General features: G+C 37.3%; 1 protein-coding gene across 1 annotated transcript in view; it reads left to right on the forward strand.

The window, feature by feature from the left end:
• The first annotated feature begins 8 nt into the window (after positions 1–8).
• LOC145983905 (uroporphyrinogen decarboxylase-like) overlaps positions 9–17,207 on the forward strand; it is a 28,934-nt gene continuing 11,735 nt past the window's right edge. The window contains exons 1-4 of the mRNA XM_083117016.1: positions 9–88; positions 9,599–9,707; positions 10,474–10,652; positions 13,495–13,659. Coding sequence (XP_082973142.1) covers positions 86–88; positions 9,599–9,707; positions 10,474–10,652; positions 13,495–13,659 — 456 coding nt within the window. The 5' untranslated portion in view covers positions 9–85. The remainder of the gene's footprint in view (positions 89–9,598; positions 9,708–10,473; positions 10,653–13,494; positions 13,660–17,207) is intronic.

Here is a 17,207-nt window from a genome sequence, read left to right on the forward strand (position 1 = left end):
TGTGGCAACACTGTTTAGGGCACCAAGTACGTAAACGTAATTTGCCTGGAAGTTGTAGCATGATTTGTTGTTTTATGTTGTAGCAATGGTGAGTCAATGTTGGAAAATGCAGTATCACACGTACATATGAGTTTGAGTTTGTTTAAGTCCACTTTATGCACAGATAGGCTAATCAGGACGTCCTACAGTTTTAAAGTGGGATCGGAACCCCTATGTCCCTTCATCGGGTATCGAACCCTGAACCCCTTGATTACATGATCATTACTATTCCATCGGGGAGGCTACTGTATAATCATGTGCTTGTTGACGTGAAAGTACTAGTTCATGTTTAAACAATCAGAACTTGGGCCTTTTGTAATGTAATTTTATTCTCCCGAGGCCCAGAAAACTTTATTTTATTTTTGTTTAAATATCGATTTTTTAATATATTTTGATGCCTTTTGTGATGAAAAATCGTCAGAAACCACAGTACAGTATACTGTACTCTGGGACTCTGTTCAGTGAATGCTGCTTATAATTTTCGGGGTACTATGGGGTCAACATTATTTGTCTTATTTATAACTAGACATATTCATTGATTGAATATGCCTACTTGGTAAAACTGTCATTAAATGTTAAGTATCCCCGAAACGTCTGAAATTCCTTTATTTTCTTCTTTTTCACATTGGTACTTACATATTCTGCATTCCTAAGAATTCTTGAAGGTGCCATTTCGTTTTTTTCACGGAAATAATCTATATTTTCGACGTATGACGTAAGTTTTGTCATCAGATGCTCGCAACATCAGGTTCAAGTACATGAATGGAAATGCAAGCAACAGCTTTCGTGCATCCGACGGACATTATTATAGAAAAATACATGATTTAGCAGCCAAATACATTGAAAAATGCGAGAAAACACTTCCACGACCTTCCAAAATTACACAAACTCAATTCCGTAAGTACTTTCTCCTGTAAATTTGAAGAAATCCATTTCCCGCATATGACATTTTTAACACCTACTTTTTTCAACAGAATACACTATAATCTACACTCATACAGTATTAGATTACATTAAAATATTACATTTGTTCTATTTTTACTAAACATTTCGGTAAAAATTTACTATCCTTCGGACACCTCTAATTTTTTCGTTTCGTCAATTTTTGACATTCGTACTTACGTATCTGCTTCGCGAAACATTCCTGAAAGTGTAGAACTTCTTGAAATTGCAAAATAAGCGAAAGTAAGGCGTTAGTTTTCGGAATGGAAACTGTCGATTTTCGCGATTTTTTTTGTTTCACAACCAAATATATATATTCCTGATACTACCACGACACCAAATTTTAACTATCTTTGCCTAACCTAACTGAACTAACCTAACCACGTGCCAATGGTTCGTGGGGCTAGCACCAATGGTTCGTGGGGCTAGCATCAATGGTTCGTGGGGCTAGTGCCAATGGTTCGTGGGGCTAGCACCAATGGTTCGTGGGGCTAGCGTCAATGGTTCGCAATTATTTCCAATTTCTAGATCCTGATACTAACACGACACCAACCTAACCTAACCGAACTAACCTAACCACGTGCCAGTGGTTCGTGGGGCTAGTGACATGCCATCCTTCTCTCGTTTCATCCTTCTAACTCTCGTTGCAAATACAGACAGTTTGAAACACTGGATACCCAATGAACATGAACAAAACACAATCAAGAAGCGTCATGTTACAGTCACGACGCATGATGGTGTACGAAGGTGTACGTGCCAAACGCTATTCTCCATCGGAGAATTAATTTTCAACGAACAACATGAATTTCAGCTATGAAACATTCCCACATCACACAAAACACTTTCCCGATGTTCGACAATGCTACAGGAACTTATTACGGTAAGTAGTTTCTTCTGTAAAAATAAATAAATGTATCCGAAGGATAGTAAACTAGTACCGCACATGCAATGGAAAATGGCTCTATCATCTCATCAACAGGAACATCAGATTCTCTATCTTGATTCAGACATCCTAGCCTTACAATACCAATTAAGTAATGTAGCTCTTACAAATGCTCAACTGTTGTTCTTCCGTAAATATATCATAATTGAATACTATTTGTAAAGAAATCTTGATAGGAAAGAAACAATTTCGTGTCATATCACTTATAATGGGTACTTACAGTGGTATGCCATGATTTTTGAAAGAGGTGGTTACGAATATTATTTTTCCTAGTCAGTCCTTATTTTGCATTTTGCCATCTTTGTCTGTATTTGACTTCTATTTTAGGAATAATGGGCCAAAGGGGTGATATGACCCCCACTAACCACCATTTGAGGATGCCACTGTGCACACACTACCATTTATCCCAACAAATTCTTATTATTGGTTACTGTAAACAACTCATTACTAAACGTCTTCAATTCAGGAATGTTCTAAATTTAGTGAATGTGCACTCATCTTCATACTGATCTGGCAAGTTTTATCAACTATTTGATATACAGGGTGGCCCAAAATTCACGTAACATAAGCTGGAATACAATAGTTGTTCAATATGTTGTCAACCATTGTCAACAACTGTAGGCAGTCACCCAATCCATTGCTAGCAAAATTTGGGTCACCAAGTCCAGCAAAATAGCATGGCAATCAGAAACTATTCACTGACAAATATGCTGTTCGTCCCCGATTCCAACAGTGGTGTGGGCTACTGGCTCTCGATCTGGATGCCCCCCCCCCCCCAACCTGTGGGAGTATTCTTCACATCCACAATGACTTCTACCCAACCACTCTTCAGTAGTCAACATGGTTCACCTGCAAGAAGAAAACGCAAATATTTCGCATTCTTCATCACATGCCTTTGGTGTGAGACTTTTGAGCCACCCTGTAGAATTTCATCCTCAATATATTGTGCCAAGTAGTGAAAAGTCAAGTTTGCTACAGGAGGCAATACTAAGTGGTGATTATTGATGGTAATCGGAGTAAACTTTTCTCCTCCCCAATTTTCATCTTCCGTTGACAGTGGGATTCTGTAAATAGAGTGTATTTTTGATAACGGATCATAACCCTGTATAGAGTAATAATATTAATGCATTATATGGAAACAGTATTGTAGAGTGAAAGTCGGCACTTTATAATAAAATGAAATTTAAAAAGTAAACAAAAGATATTCCCAATGCCCCTGACATCCCTTAGATATATTTTAGGCATGAAGAGCTGTACAAATTTTTAGGTTTACAAATGTTCTTATTGATATTAATACACTTTCTCATTAAATTTGTACAAAATGTTAAGTAAACTAATGAACTGAATGCAGTAAAATGATTTCAAGCTTGTACTTTCTGAGCAGCAATGGTAAAGTCGGGTGGATTCGAGTCTCAGTTTCAGTGGCTATACCACAAAAAAGTTACGCAAGAAAGAAGGCCCACCCTGTATACCCATGATGATATTACAATCACGTAAAAGCAGACACTTCTTTTTCATCGTCTACAAGAAAATAAAGAACAATTCAATAATCAGTATTGCATTGTCAACCAACAATAGCATTCTAAACTCAGAGTAAACATTCTGTTTACATCAAAAAAATTTATGAGTAAACAAGAAGATCTTGAGACCCAAGGTACAGAATACTGTACTTCACGAAAACCACAATTCAAATGCAGTGGAAAATAAAATTTCTGGAAACAAAACATATGTGAAGCTAAACTTTAGCATTTGATAATAAACTGCAAATAACAAAAACTCAAAAGTAAAAGAAGAAACTATAAATTGTACATACTTCTTAGCCTATTTGAAGCAGTAGCGGCTCGTGCCTAAAATAACAGCTGAAGAAGTACATTTATAGGCAATGAAAAACAAATAGTAAGTGTCAGTGGGCCCCCCACAATTTAAAACTTTTTCCTTGTCTTCATCCGTCCATCTGGAAAATGGTGTCTGCAACAAATTACACACTAAGTCATTTACTGGGTTCATTGTACAAACCACAGCTCAACACATGAACACAACACACGATAGGAAACGCGAAACACACACGCGGAACAAGATCTCGCGAGAATGCAACGATTTTGCCACAACCACTGGATGCAATGTTTTCTGTTGACGAGAGAACTGTTGCACCTAGATGGCAACACCCGTTCAATTCCAACGCTAGGTGATGTCACCGTTGCCATGACAACCGGCTAAAGTGCGTCTGCTCTTGGTTTGTTTATGCTACGACGAACTCTTCACGTGTGTAGCGCCGAGCGCCGTATTATTTGAGTATTATCATGTGCGTTCTGCTGGGAAATAGTTTAATTTAACAAGCAAATGAAAAATGTCAATATTAATTTGAAAATTAGGTGAAAACATCTGAACTTGTTGCACTTGGCCAGCCGTCACTGATTTGAAGTGCCGCCTTGTGTGGTTGATGCCATGATGTTCATTTCAAGTTTACAATTGTTTCAATGCATGCAGAGGACTACGAAGTCAATAAACTTCACACCAGAGGTCAGAGGCTACCAGAAATGCAAAGATATCACACAACTCCCTGCTGCCATCCAGTGCAGAAATTTTTAAACGTGAAGTACAGTATACTTACTGTACCATGGGCAATAGGAGGTTAATGCTAAGAACCATAAACCTAATCCACCTAACCTAAAAAAAAGGGCATTTAGGAACAATATTTTAATTCTAAGGGACATAAATCTGACCTGTCTAACTTAACAATGAAACATTTAAAGACATGGCCCTATTTTAATTCTAAGAAACATAAATCTGACCTGTCTAACTTAATGAAACCATTTAACCCCAGTTCCGATTATTTAATTCCGAATGAACCATGGTGCACATGAATAACCAATGTCGTTCAATTTCTAATCATACCTGTACACATGCACTTCTTCGATTTTGTGATTACTTCATGTTTTCTGGAGAATTATTATTTTTTCTTCTGTGCGCTCTTACATGATTCTTTGTTTTCAAACAGCCATTTGTTTATTGTTGTCTTGGTTATGAACTGCTGCTGCAGGGTGAAAGGGTTTTCTGCTTTGCACCTCTTCCCGCATGATGAGAAATGCTTTTCTTGTTAAGTTTGGTAAGCTCTCTTAGAATTAAAAATAAAAATAATGTGTGACTACTGTCACACCGTGGTGAGAAAAAAACTGCATTGCAGAAATATGGAACTTCATATTAATTTATCTGTAAAATTAATATTCATTTTACTTATCCAACATATCTAAATATGTTGTAATAGTGCAAAATTATGCCAATTTGTCATTATTTTTGTGAATATACACACATAGTTCATATGTCATGGTTATTTGTCTCCATGTAGTTCAATCTGTAGAAAATTGTAAACAATGCCAAAATAAATAAAAGTTGAAGCTTCTAGTTTCCTCGTAACCACTCAAATTTCGATCTTCTGTTTGAAGGTTGTTAACGTTTGAAGCCTTTCCCTGCTGCCACAATTCAGGAATATCTAGAATATCCCTACTGAGAATTCTGTCTACTCTTTTCAGTAGATCAATGGGTGTTTTGAAACATCTACTTTTCTCTGTAGATAAACTGTAGTGCTGCTGTTTTTAGTAGCCCAACTGTTTCTACTGTTTTCAGTAGATGAATTGCACTGCTAATGTTTTCGGTATAAATTTACAATACCAGAAGTATCTCCGATTGCTTTGAAATTACGCATACTCAGTAATTTCGGCCTCGTAATCAAGAATCTGCAGTTAAAAATTGGCGGTCACTTCCAGAAATTGCGAAATTACATGCACATATTAACGCTATGATTGTCGATACACTATTATGGTAGCCATGTTTGATGATGTGAACAAGTGAAGTTCGCTATTCATTATAGATTTGCATTTGAGAAAATGGCATCTTGCATAAGGTGGAAAAAATGTTGGCCCCACAAACCATTCATGGTAAGGTTAGGTTAGACAAGCATAGTAAAAATTAAGGGTCATCATAAACATAGTTTTGAAACGCTAATCATTGCAAATAATAGTTGTTTTCTTCATAAATCAAGGGTGTTTACTCTGTTCACAGACCCACTTATTTAGTCTTATTTTGCAATTTCTAGACGTGGCCGCGGTGGCTCAGTCGGTAACGCGTCTGACTACCATGCTAAAGGTCCCGGGTTCGATCCCTGGCCGGTTCAAATCTGGGAACTTTTCTAACGTTGGAAGCGGCCCTGGCGCCCACCCAGCGTCGAATAACATGGGTACCTGGGGAAACCTGGGGGGTAAAGGCGGTCAGGGGCATGGTGCTGATCACATCACCCTCACTCACGACCGGATCAAGAAAGTGTGGGGTGTTACCCCCACACCCCCTATACGCCTTCATGGCATGGTGCTAAGCACAGGGGAACACTTTACTTTTTTTTACTAGACGTGATCGCCAAATTTCAACTGCAGATTCGTGATTAGGAGGCCAAAATTAGTGTATGCGAATTTCAAACAAATTGGAGATACTTCCGGTATTGTAAATTGTAAATACGATCCGTTTGCCATGTGCGTTCTGTATTATCCTTTTTAAAAGTTTGCAACGCTTACAGGAAATCGGGTAATGTCCATCGCCCATTCACAATCCCGTTTCTCTCACTGTTCATTGGTGGAGCCATCTCGCGTCACTACTTGCACAGACTTGATCTTGTTCATCTGGTCTACAGTAAGCTGGTACAGAGTTTAGGAATGCATTCACACAACAAAGAAATCAAATAAAGTGAACACGTTTTTAAGTGTGTAGCTTCATTGTGGTTAACGCACATGTAGAAAATTGAAAAATATACTCTTTTATACATAAATTGACATATTGTTCTTCCTATATTCACACGAAAACAGCAAAAAAATAGTTTAAACAAAGACCTGATCCTCAATGCTTGAAAATCCAAAACAAGCAAACACTGTTGACTATGTTGATCAAAAGATGGCTCCTCTCTGCAATTGCATTACACAGATATAATAATAACCATGGAAATTCCATGCTGAAAAAAAATCAACTGATATATATTCAAACTACTAGCTGCTTTAAGGTTGCGTTATTTCTTAAGAAAGAATTGTAGTAACTTATTCATTAAGATATATCTGACTTCAATAGTATTCATTAGAAAAACAGTAGGAATTCAGTTCATGTACTGTTTTACCAATTCACTTCAAAATCACTGAAAATATGGTGTCAAGAATTAATTTGTCTATTCTTGGAGTCAATAAATGATTTTATAATATATGGTAGCAAGTATATGCATTATTATATACATTGTTTTTACAGTACAGTAGCCTTACTGAAGAGTACAGTAGTCCTACTGTAGAGTACAGTAGTCCTACTGTAGAGCACGGTAGCTGTACAGTAGATCTACAATAGGATTTCAGTACAGTACACAGTAGAAGACATTTGAAACAGTAGAATTTGTCTACTGAAAACAGTAGATATTTCCAGCAGGGGTTGGGCTTCCTTTGGAAATGATAGCTTCTCTTAAAATGTGTGTTTATAATGGTTGTTTTGAACTCTTCAACTATGCATCAGATTGGTAGAATATTGGTTTTTGGTATCTGTGTATTTTATATCAGTATGTACCTACTATCTGTAATTTCTGAAGTGAATAAGTATGACAGTTTTCTCAAAATAATTCATTATGTCTTTCTATCAGACCCTGGCAAGTGTTTCTACTTATACCTGGCGCAAAATTAGTTTGGTATTGAGAGCTGAAGGAACACGCGTCACGGTGTTGCCATATCGTGCGGTACGGTACGGTACGCAATGCAGCCGTCTGACGTTGTGTCGAGGAAAACGTGTTATGAAAAGGAACAATGATGAAATGTGTTATTGTTTTCTCTCTTCATTTCCATCTCCCTTACAACATGAACGAATTAACGAAACGAGCATTGTTTACACGTTACCTTTTCAATCCATTCTGTATATACACTTTCAATAATCATTTCTTTCCGAAGTCCCCGTTAAAGTCTGCCCGTCTTTCAATTATACCGCAACTGAGTTGGTGGGGCGTCTGACTTTCACGTGTGAGACCCGCGGTGGTTTGTGGAACTTTTTCAAATATCCCGAGTAGCTCCGGGGTCGACTCAGCCCAAGTGAGTACCTGGGGCAAACCTGCGGTAAAGGCGGTTGGTGAACCACATCACCTCCATAATATGGCCTAGGTCGAGGTCGAGAATGTGTGGAGCTTTACCTCCACATCCCCATATGCCTACATACTTTACTTTATTTTGCGTCCATTATTTTTTTTTGTATGAGAATCCCAGATATTTTATGACTGTCCTTAAAGATGTTTCCCCACCTTGAAAAAATGCCGAATATTTCAACGAAACTCGCAGTTTCCCAACAGTGGAATAATCTTTCCTTCTATAATTATATAATATATTATTATAATAAGAGTAAATATGGCGACGAATAGCATCTTGCTGAAAGGTATCTAAATTTGTCATGCGTTTATTGATATTCCTCTTCTTTCCTGGGGTTTCCAATTTTGAAGCCTCGCATTTATTTATTTATTTATTTCTACCACATTATATTTTTCTTTCCCTATGGTAACAATAGTGTTCTTAGACACGCCGAAATCAGCTACAGTCCTGTCCAGAACTTTATTTACAGAAATGATTGGAGCCCCATTGTTTTTCTCTTGCTCAAATTATTTGCGCTCATCTCCCGCGTTTGTCCTTTGAGAAGAATTCCTTTTTCTTTTAGTGCATGGCCTCTTTGGTACATTGTCATCTCGAGTATTGCCTCCTGTGCTTGACATTCTTCACACAAGCTCACAACACACTCAAGAACACAGAAAATTATGTACAAAAAATAACAACTAAAACAACATGCTAGATACAACAAAGAATACTCTAAATTCAATAAACACTAAACAACGGACCGGTTAAAATATCACAGCAACGCAACACACAAACAACACGTCCTCTCCCAACAACATGAAATCTGATCGCAGGAAGAATCGCCCGATAAGCGGCAACACCGGGATAAACGTTTTCTGTTGCTAGGTAACCAGGGCTTGGGTGAAGCACTGGGAAGATTTTGATTGGCTCGCATGCCAGCAACCCACCCTCCCGCAGTGCCGTAGACCCGATTTCAACACGTGCTTCCCAAGCATCAATACCAAACTAATTTTGCGGCAGGTATAGATGACGTAGTGCCAGCCTCTGCATTTCAATGTCAGGTGTCCTAGATTCAAATTCTAGGACAGATATAGCCTCTTTGCGTGTGTGTTGCTTCACATTTATTTTATCAATTAATCATTCGTCCTGGCCATTATTATTACCTTAGGGATGTAGAACAGCAAATTACAATTAAGTGATGTAGACTGACAATTTTCAAAACATTATATAAGAATTTCACAAGATCAGTCATCAGATGAGAGTGTTCAAAACATATTTCTTGTCATAACAAGCATATACAAGTGGTAAATTCTGAAAATTTAACCTGGTTACCTGCAACAATTCTTATTTATTGTTTATACAGGCAGTAAACCAGATAACATGGGAGATTATGCCATTGGTATATACTGAGTACTCAGGATTTTCAAAGAATCATTTATTGGGATCTAGAAGTAAATTTTTTGTGAGTAAGCAAGTATTTTTTTAAATATATTTTCTGTCTAATCCACTGCATATAGACTTCATTGTTTGATCTCTTCTTATATAGGCTGAAAACCCACCAATTGAGAATGACAACATGTTACGTGCTGCCAAGGGATTGCATGTAGATGCACTTCCTATTTGGATTATGAGACAGGCTGGAAGATATCTGCCAGGTAGGCAATCAGCTGAAGTTTAATTGTTTGGTAGAGAGTAATTAGATATAAACATGTTGCAGTTTTTTACATGATAGTAAAAATGTATGCATATTTGGACTGTGATGCATAAGTACTGGATGTTATTCAGTATCAAAATTTTTCATCTTGTTTCAGTAACTGCATTCTCTTATGTAGAAATTTCAGCAAGAAATGTAGGCTCGACCAGGACTGGAACCCAGGTCTCTGTCATGCCATTCCTCTACTAATTGAGCTACTGAGACAGCCCTGGTTTTGCCTGATTTTTCACTGTCATAGTTTTACCTGTGTGAAAACCTTATGCTCCTGTAGGCAATGTTAATTTTAGCCTTCCTCATAGCAGTTGCTGATGTGACTTTGTAATCAAGGAGTCCTAGATTTCACAGTCAGGATGGGATTTTTGTCCCGGTCACTTAGAGGTTCGATGATATCTAGTGATATCTGGATTTTCCTAGGATACTTTCATGACCAAAGTCCTGCCCGTTGCTAAATCAAGTGAAGCCACAACCAACAACCTGCATGCTTAACTTTCTCCTGTGGAGGAAGGTCAGTTCTATTTCTAACACCACATGCTGAGTAACAGGCGAGGATTGCTACCTAAAGCTAATAAAGTGCTCTTCCCTGATCTGCTGTAACTTCCTTTGTAGCCAATGTCCATGAATGTATGCATCAAGTGCACATTGAAATACTTATTTTGTGCATTTATTGATATTTTGTAATGAGATGTCTTGCACTCAACATTTCACAGAATTCCGAAAACTGAGAGAGCAGTATGACTTCTTCACTATTTGTCAAACACCTGAATTGGCAGCTGAAGTTACATTAATGCCCGTGAAACGATTTATTGTGGATGCTGCTATTATATTCTCGGACATCCTTGTTATACCTCAAGCTTTGGGAATGACTGTGGAAATGAAACCTGGCATTGTAAGCAATTTTTTTACATTGATTAGTTACGTAAGTGATTCTTTTAATAACAACAGTATTGGTTCCTAGTGATTTTTAAAATATATCCCTTTAAAATTTAAATTATGGTAAAATATTGCATGAGAACATTAGCTGGTAATTTGAAACAACACAATATTACTCCCATTACATAATAGCCGACCCTCATGGCATAGTGGTTAGCACATCGTGCTATGACGCCAGACTCCCGGCCCGGGCATGGATGTTTGTGAGTGTCCATTCACCAATTTCATCATGTCATCACTCATCCCCATCTTTGCAAATTAGCCAAAAGTGGCACAAAATGTGAACTAAAATAAAGAAAATCAATCAACCCATTACATAATATTTACAATCTGACTGGCCCATTTCTTGTAACCCTCTTCTGGATTGTTGGTACATATTTGTTCTAAGATCACATGACTATAATGTACAAGGCATTTTTAAATAACTATTGACATATCATTGTTGTTTTATTTTTCATGCTTGAATTACAGCTAAATATGGGTATTATATATGTGTAAAAAAGTTACATTTAAAAATATACAAATCTGACTTTTTAAAACATGTGCCTTTCAAATGTGCACATATCCATAGAAAAGAACTAGAGAATTAGAAATTAGATTTGCATTTTCAGGGAAGGAACTCTGAGATGTAACACTGTCAAGGACCTACAATTGTGCACTATCATGTTGAAAATATTTTGATATAAAAGTTGGTTCTAGCATCAGGTGCATGTAAGATTGGTACATGAGGAAGGGAGGAGTTAAGTACCACAAAATACCACTTTTGAGAAAATTTTATTAAAAAAAAGTGAAAAAATATTTTCTTGTTATAAGAAAAATATGTGTGAATACTTTTTTCTCTTGTTAGCAGCGATATGTGTGCACACAAACTGAGTAGCTGAAGTTCTAGTTTTGACCCCTAGATGGCAGGAGCTCCCCGTTTGGAAGCATTGCAACATTTTTTGTAAGGGAAAACCTCTCCCCCATCTATTGCAGCATGTGAGAGAGAAAGTGCTCTCGATACTTTTGGATTGAGACTAAATTCATGTTGTTTCATGTAACACACAGAAGCCAATTAGCATGCACTTTGTATGTAGTTGCATATATTAACACAATATAGTAAGTGTATCTTGAATGTGTGTTTCACTAAACAACTGGCATGTAAGGGGTGACTCTTTGAGAAGACACACAAATGTCACCCTCCCTTCCATGTAACACACTCTGGACTGCATATTATAAGCCTCTGTGGGGCTCATGTTGTGTTGTCCATATGTGTTTGTGATTGTCCCTTCATCACCTTCATCTCATCATCATTCATCCTCATCTTTGAAATTAGTCGAAAGTGGCAGAAAAACAAAGTAAAATAAAACAAATCAACAAAAATAAATATCCATAGCATCAGCCATCCTATGGAACACACTATTAGTCTTCCACTCAGAGGTCTTTATTCACATGATGCATGATACAGGCTCCACATTATTTATTATGTGCATCACTCATAAACTAAGGGTTTGTTATGTGTGTGTTAGTAACCCAATATCACCTGGATCTCACCAAAAGATGCTGACCATCATGGCAGAGTGGTTAGCGCAGTGTCCTGGGTTTGAATCCCAGCCTGGGCATGGGTGTTTTTTATGACTCTTGGTATTAGTTTTAAGTGTAAATGGTTCAACTATAGTTTGAATTATGTAGGGTACACATTTATTAATTAAAACTTTTTAACGTGTTTGCAAGAAAATTATTTAAGCCAAAGTAATAATTATGTGAGAATTTTATAAATATTACCTCCCTGTAAACTGTTGTTGATGCGCAGGGTGACCCAAATAAAACTATACCCAAAACAAAGGTGGTAATAAGCCACCTTTTTATCATCAGAATGTTTTTGTAGTTGCCTGAGACTTCCTGAGTGACGTGTTTTGGTTTATTCTTTAAAATTTGTCAAGAGTTTGAAAATCTCAGCTGCAGTTCAAATATTACACCAGTAGCTTCAAGCTACATTTCAAAACATTCTAAGAAAAACCGACGTGTGCCGTCTCCATGCAGACAAGGCCACTCCCAACATCTGGTCTGGTCAGTGGAACATGTGGTACTCTTGTGACTGCATTTGCCCAAGTTTCAACATGTAAGTTTCAGATGTACTTGATCAAACATATTAACACTCTTCACTTTGTTGGGTATAGTTTTGTTTGGGCCACCCTGTAGATATCCATATAAATTTGTATCACTTTTAAAATACAAAGAAAAAGGGTGTAAGTGGTGACCATTCACGTAGTACACCCAATTGTCAACCTCACTTCCACATAGTACACCCTGGACTGCTTTGTGCAGACTAACGAGGCTCTGACAGCTGGCCCTATGGTCAGTATAATTCTGTGTATTGTCCTGTTTTCTGTCTTTCTGTGTGCTGAGTGCCCCTTTACAACCTCAGCTTTTAACAAAAGTCAGGATATTTTAAGATTTTTGTTATGCAACATTACGGTTACGTTATTTGTTACGGTAAGGGGCTGGACCTCGTTTAACGTGATGGGTGCAAAATAGCCTAAGAGCTGACACACCCAAAATTTTAAATTCAAATTCAAAATTGAAAAATACAAAAAAAAGTTATAATTAAATAATCACACATTAACAAATAGACCTGAAATTTTGTGTGACAAGCTAATGTGCAATATATATTAATAATTATAATCATCACAATGCACTTGTTAAATAATGAAACACTGTCCATAAAGAGTGATAAGATTTTATATTTACATGTTATTTACATTGCATTTGCTTTTCTCGAATTGAAAATGTTCTCTTTCGTTTCTAATTCCTGTTAGGGTCCTGTGCTTCCACACCCTCTTATTCAGCCGGAGGATATCGACAAGCTTCAGAGTCCTGTGAACATTAAAAAGGAACTGGGTTATGTTTTTGATGCTATCTCCATAACAAGGACAAGACTTAAATCGATAGGAGTACCTCTCGTTGGATTTTCAGGAGCTCCTGTGAGTATTGAATTTTCCTAAGCTTATTGCTTTATTTCATGATCTTAGTATGACATTTTGATATAAAATTGGTGAGGACAGGTGAAACCTACAACACCTAATCAGTGCGCTCGTGGGAACACAAAAATATACATCTCAATAGGGTAACTTTCGAAGATGGCAGATCAGAGGAGAGAGACTGAATATATTGAATGCTGATGGCCATAGGTGGGGGGTTTTCTTTTATTCTCCAGCTTGTTTATAGACTGAAGGGGCCCCATGTTGCCTGTCACTTTGGTGTGAACCCCATCCCCCCCAGCATGCTTGTCACTTTGTTCTGAAGGTTCCCATAATTAAGGAAGAGAGGACATTCCCTCATCTCTCTCTTACGTAGACATGGGGAAGGGGGAATACTCTCTCTTTCTGGTTCATTATTTCATCTTGTTCTTCCTCACTGGAAAGAGAAAGGGCAAAGATAAAAGAGATATGAATATAAAAAAGGAAAGTTAAAAATTGTACTTACGTATGTGAGTATAGTGCTCTTATTGTAGAACGACGTTTCAGAGATTGACTATCTCTTTCCTCAGGTTCGTATAAAAAAACAAAAACTAAGTACTTGGCATAGTACTGCGTCAGAAATGTAATATGAGGATTGTGGTTAAGGGTTGGTTAGGGTACATTTAAAATATTAAGTTTTTGCTATTACAAGTACGTAAAAACCAAGTCGTTCCCTAAAAAAACTCATGTAGTGGACCTATTCACAGGTAAAAAAGTTAAAAAAGTTAAAAATCTAAAAAACCTGCATAAATCTCAATGCAACCTGCAGGTTTGGCCTTTCCTACCCAACTGTGCTTATCTATCCACATGAAGGTCAATTCTCCACGAATGTTTCCCCTCCCCCTAATTTTCTCGTTTCCCCTTATTACGTCATAAATCCAACGTGAATTCACGTTCCTCTCTTGCAGCTTGCATAACTTCCGGAGTGACGTGGAAACCGATATTGGGTTTAATCTTCCAGGCTTTATCCCATTTTTTGAGGAAATTGATCCACCCTTCGTCCAAATTTCCTTCGTCCCTATTAAGATTATTCTTCCCCCCCTACAAATACTCGCTGTTTCATACACGTTTCTTCCTAATTTCCTCCCCTCTTTTCTGATTATCTCTTTTTTTGCGATTCCATGCCCACTTTCCAAAATGTGTTCTGAGAGACCCGTTTTGGGAACTTTTTCCCTTATGTCCTTTTCATGCTCGCTCCATCTTTTACCCATATTTCGGCCTGTCTGTCCTATGTACTCCTTCCCGCATTGGCATTCTATTCGATAAACCCCCTTCTGTTTTTCCGGTATTTTCCTAGTTGTCTTCCCTTTCTTATAATCGGTGAAGTATTTTTCTACATTCTTTGGTGCTTTCATCCCGCAAACGATTCCATAATCTCTTGTTATTTTTCTGATTTTTTCCGATACGGATTGATGGTAAGGGATGCCAACATACTTTACTCTCCTATTTTCGGTTTTTTCCCCTTCTTTTTGATCCCCTTCTTTCCTAATAATTTTCCGTGCTCTCTCCGCTATCTTATCCATTTCTCTATTTGTGTATCGGTTTTTTAATCCTGTTTTTCTTATCCACCGAATTTCGTTGTCTTTTTCTTTTCCATTATTGCATAGTCTACCGGCCCTAATAAAAAAGTTAAGGAATACGTTTTTCTTTGTTATTTCGGGGTGCGCCGATTCCTTGTTAATATATAAGTTCCCCGATAGGGGTTTATGATGTACTCCTGTTCTAATCCTATTCCCTTCTTTCAAGATACTAAGATCCAGGAAATTGATTTTTCCATCGCTTAAGTTTTCCCTAGTGAAGTTTATTCTTTCGTCTTGTTTTTCTAATTCTTCAAAAACCTTGTTCAGTGCTACCCCCTTTCCTATAATCAAGATATCATCAACGTATCTCCCATAATATTTAATACCCATTCCTGTTTTTTCCAAAGCTGCCTTCTCAATGAAGTGCATAAAAATGCTCGCTACTATACCAGAAATGGGGTTTCCCATCGCCAGGCCTTCTTTTTGTCTACAAATACTGTCATTGACATAGAAAAAGTTATATTCCGTTACAAGGTTATACCATCGTACATATTCCCAAGCAGTTAGGATGTCTATTCCTTTTTCTAACAGCCACCTTAGTAAACAATCCCCCACCCGCCCCCTCGGTACACTTGGGTATAAGTTAACAACATCAAAACTACTTATTGTATCCTCGTCATCAATTTCCAGATTTTCTATACATTCTTTAACTTCTACGGCATTCCTAACGCTATATTGGGTGTTCTCATTTATCTTCCTTATTCTTTTTACCAGCATTTTTGCTAGCCCATATCCCGGATGTTCGTATGTTGGTATAATAGGCCTAAGTGGTATGCCTTGTTTGTGTGTCTTAGGTATTCCAAAAGCAATTGGTATGTTGCCAACTTTAATTTCCTTAATAAGGATTTTCTTTTCGCTTGTGCCCAATGTAATGCTTGTCTCTACCCCTTTTTTGATCTCTCTTCTAATCTTATTAATAGGGTCTTTCTCTATTTTCTCAAAATCGTTACCTTTAAAGCTATCTTCTAATTTTTGGTGATATTCCTCTCTGTCCATGATAACCATCTTGTTTTCTTTATCAGACCTAATTAGAAATACGTTATTCGCCTTCACCCATTTTCTTACACTTTTTAAATCGCGTCTTAGGTTTTCGTTTACTTTCTCTTTCCGTGTTCTATCTCCCCCTTTCATGTTCGTTCCCTTTTTAATTTCTTTTTGCAAGTGTTGTTCTACAATATTACGTATCCTTTGTCTAACCTCAGTTTTATCCTCCCTTTCGTCAATAGTTGTTACGATCGTTTCTGCTGCTATTATGAATTCTTCTTTTTCAAGTTTCTCTACCCCTATTGCAAATTTCTGCCCCTTGTTCATAATCCTAATCAACTCTTTAGGTGGTTCATGGGTGGTTAAATTTAAAATGTTCTCATTATTTCCCCACTCCTCTGTTTTTTGTTTCTTATTCTCTAGATTATCCTTCCTATTCAATTTTAATTTCATCAATTTCCTCTCAATAGTATTACTATCCCTAGATTTGGCTTTTTCCACAGCTCTAAAGTGTCTCTCTTCAATGCGGTTCCACGTCACTTCGTCTAGTTCCCCACTAACTTCCAAATGTAATCTATAGCATTCCTTATTAAGACGTTCGACTTGTCCATGTGCTTCCCTAATACATTTCCCTAGTATTTTAAACTGTATTTCTTGTTTTTGTTCAATCATGCTTACACTCAACGGTTTATACCCCCATTTTAAAAAGTTTGGTAAAACCCCCATTTTCCTGCATTGTTTTAAAAATCTAATCCTGATTAAACCCTTATTCAACTTAATCCTCTTATTTTCTAGTGCACGCACTTTTCTCCCCGTATCGGAGCTCAATATCAATATGCTATTGATCTCCGATACGGGGAGAAAAGTGCGTGCACTAGAAAATAAGAGGATTAAGTTGAATAAGGGTTTAATCAGGATTAGATTTTTAAAACAATGCAGGAAAATGGG

Source organism: Lepisma saccharinum, chromosome 2 (genome assembly GCF_977018435.1).
Source record: "Lepisma saccharinum chromosome 2, izLepSacc3.1, whole genome shotgun sequence".
Classification (NCBI taxonomy): Eukaryota; Metazoa; Arthropoda; class Insecta; order Zygentoma; family Lepismatidae; genus Lepisma; species Lepisma saccharinum.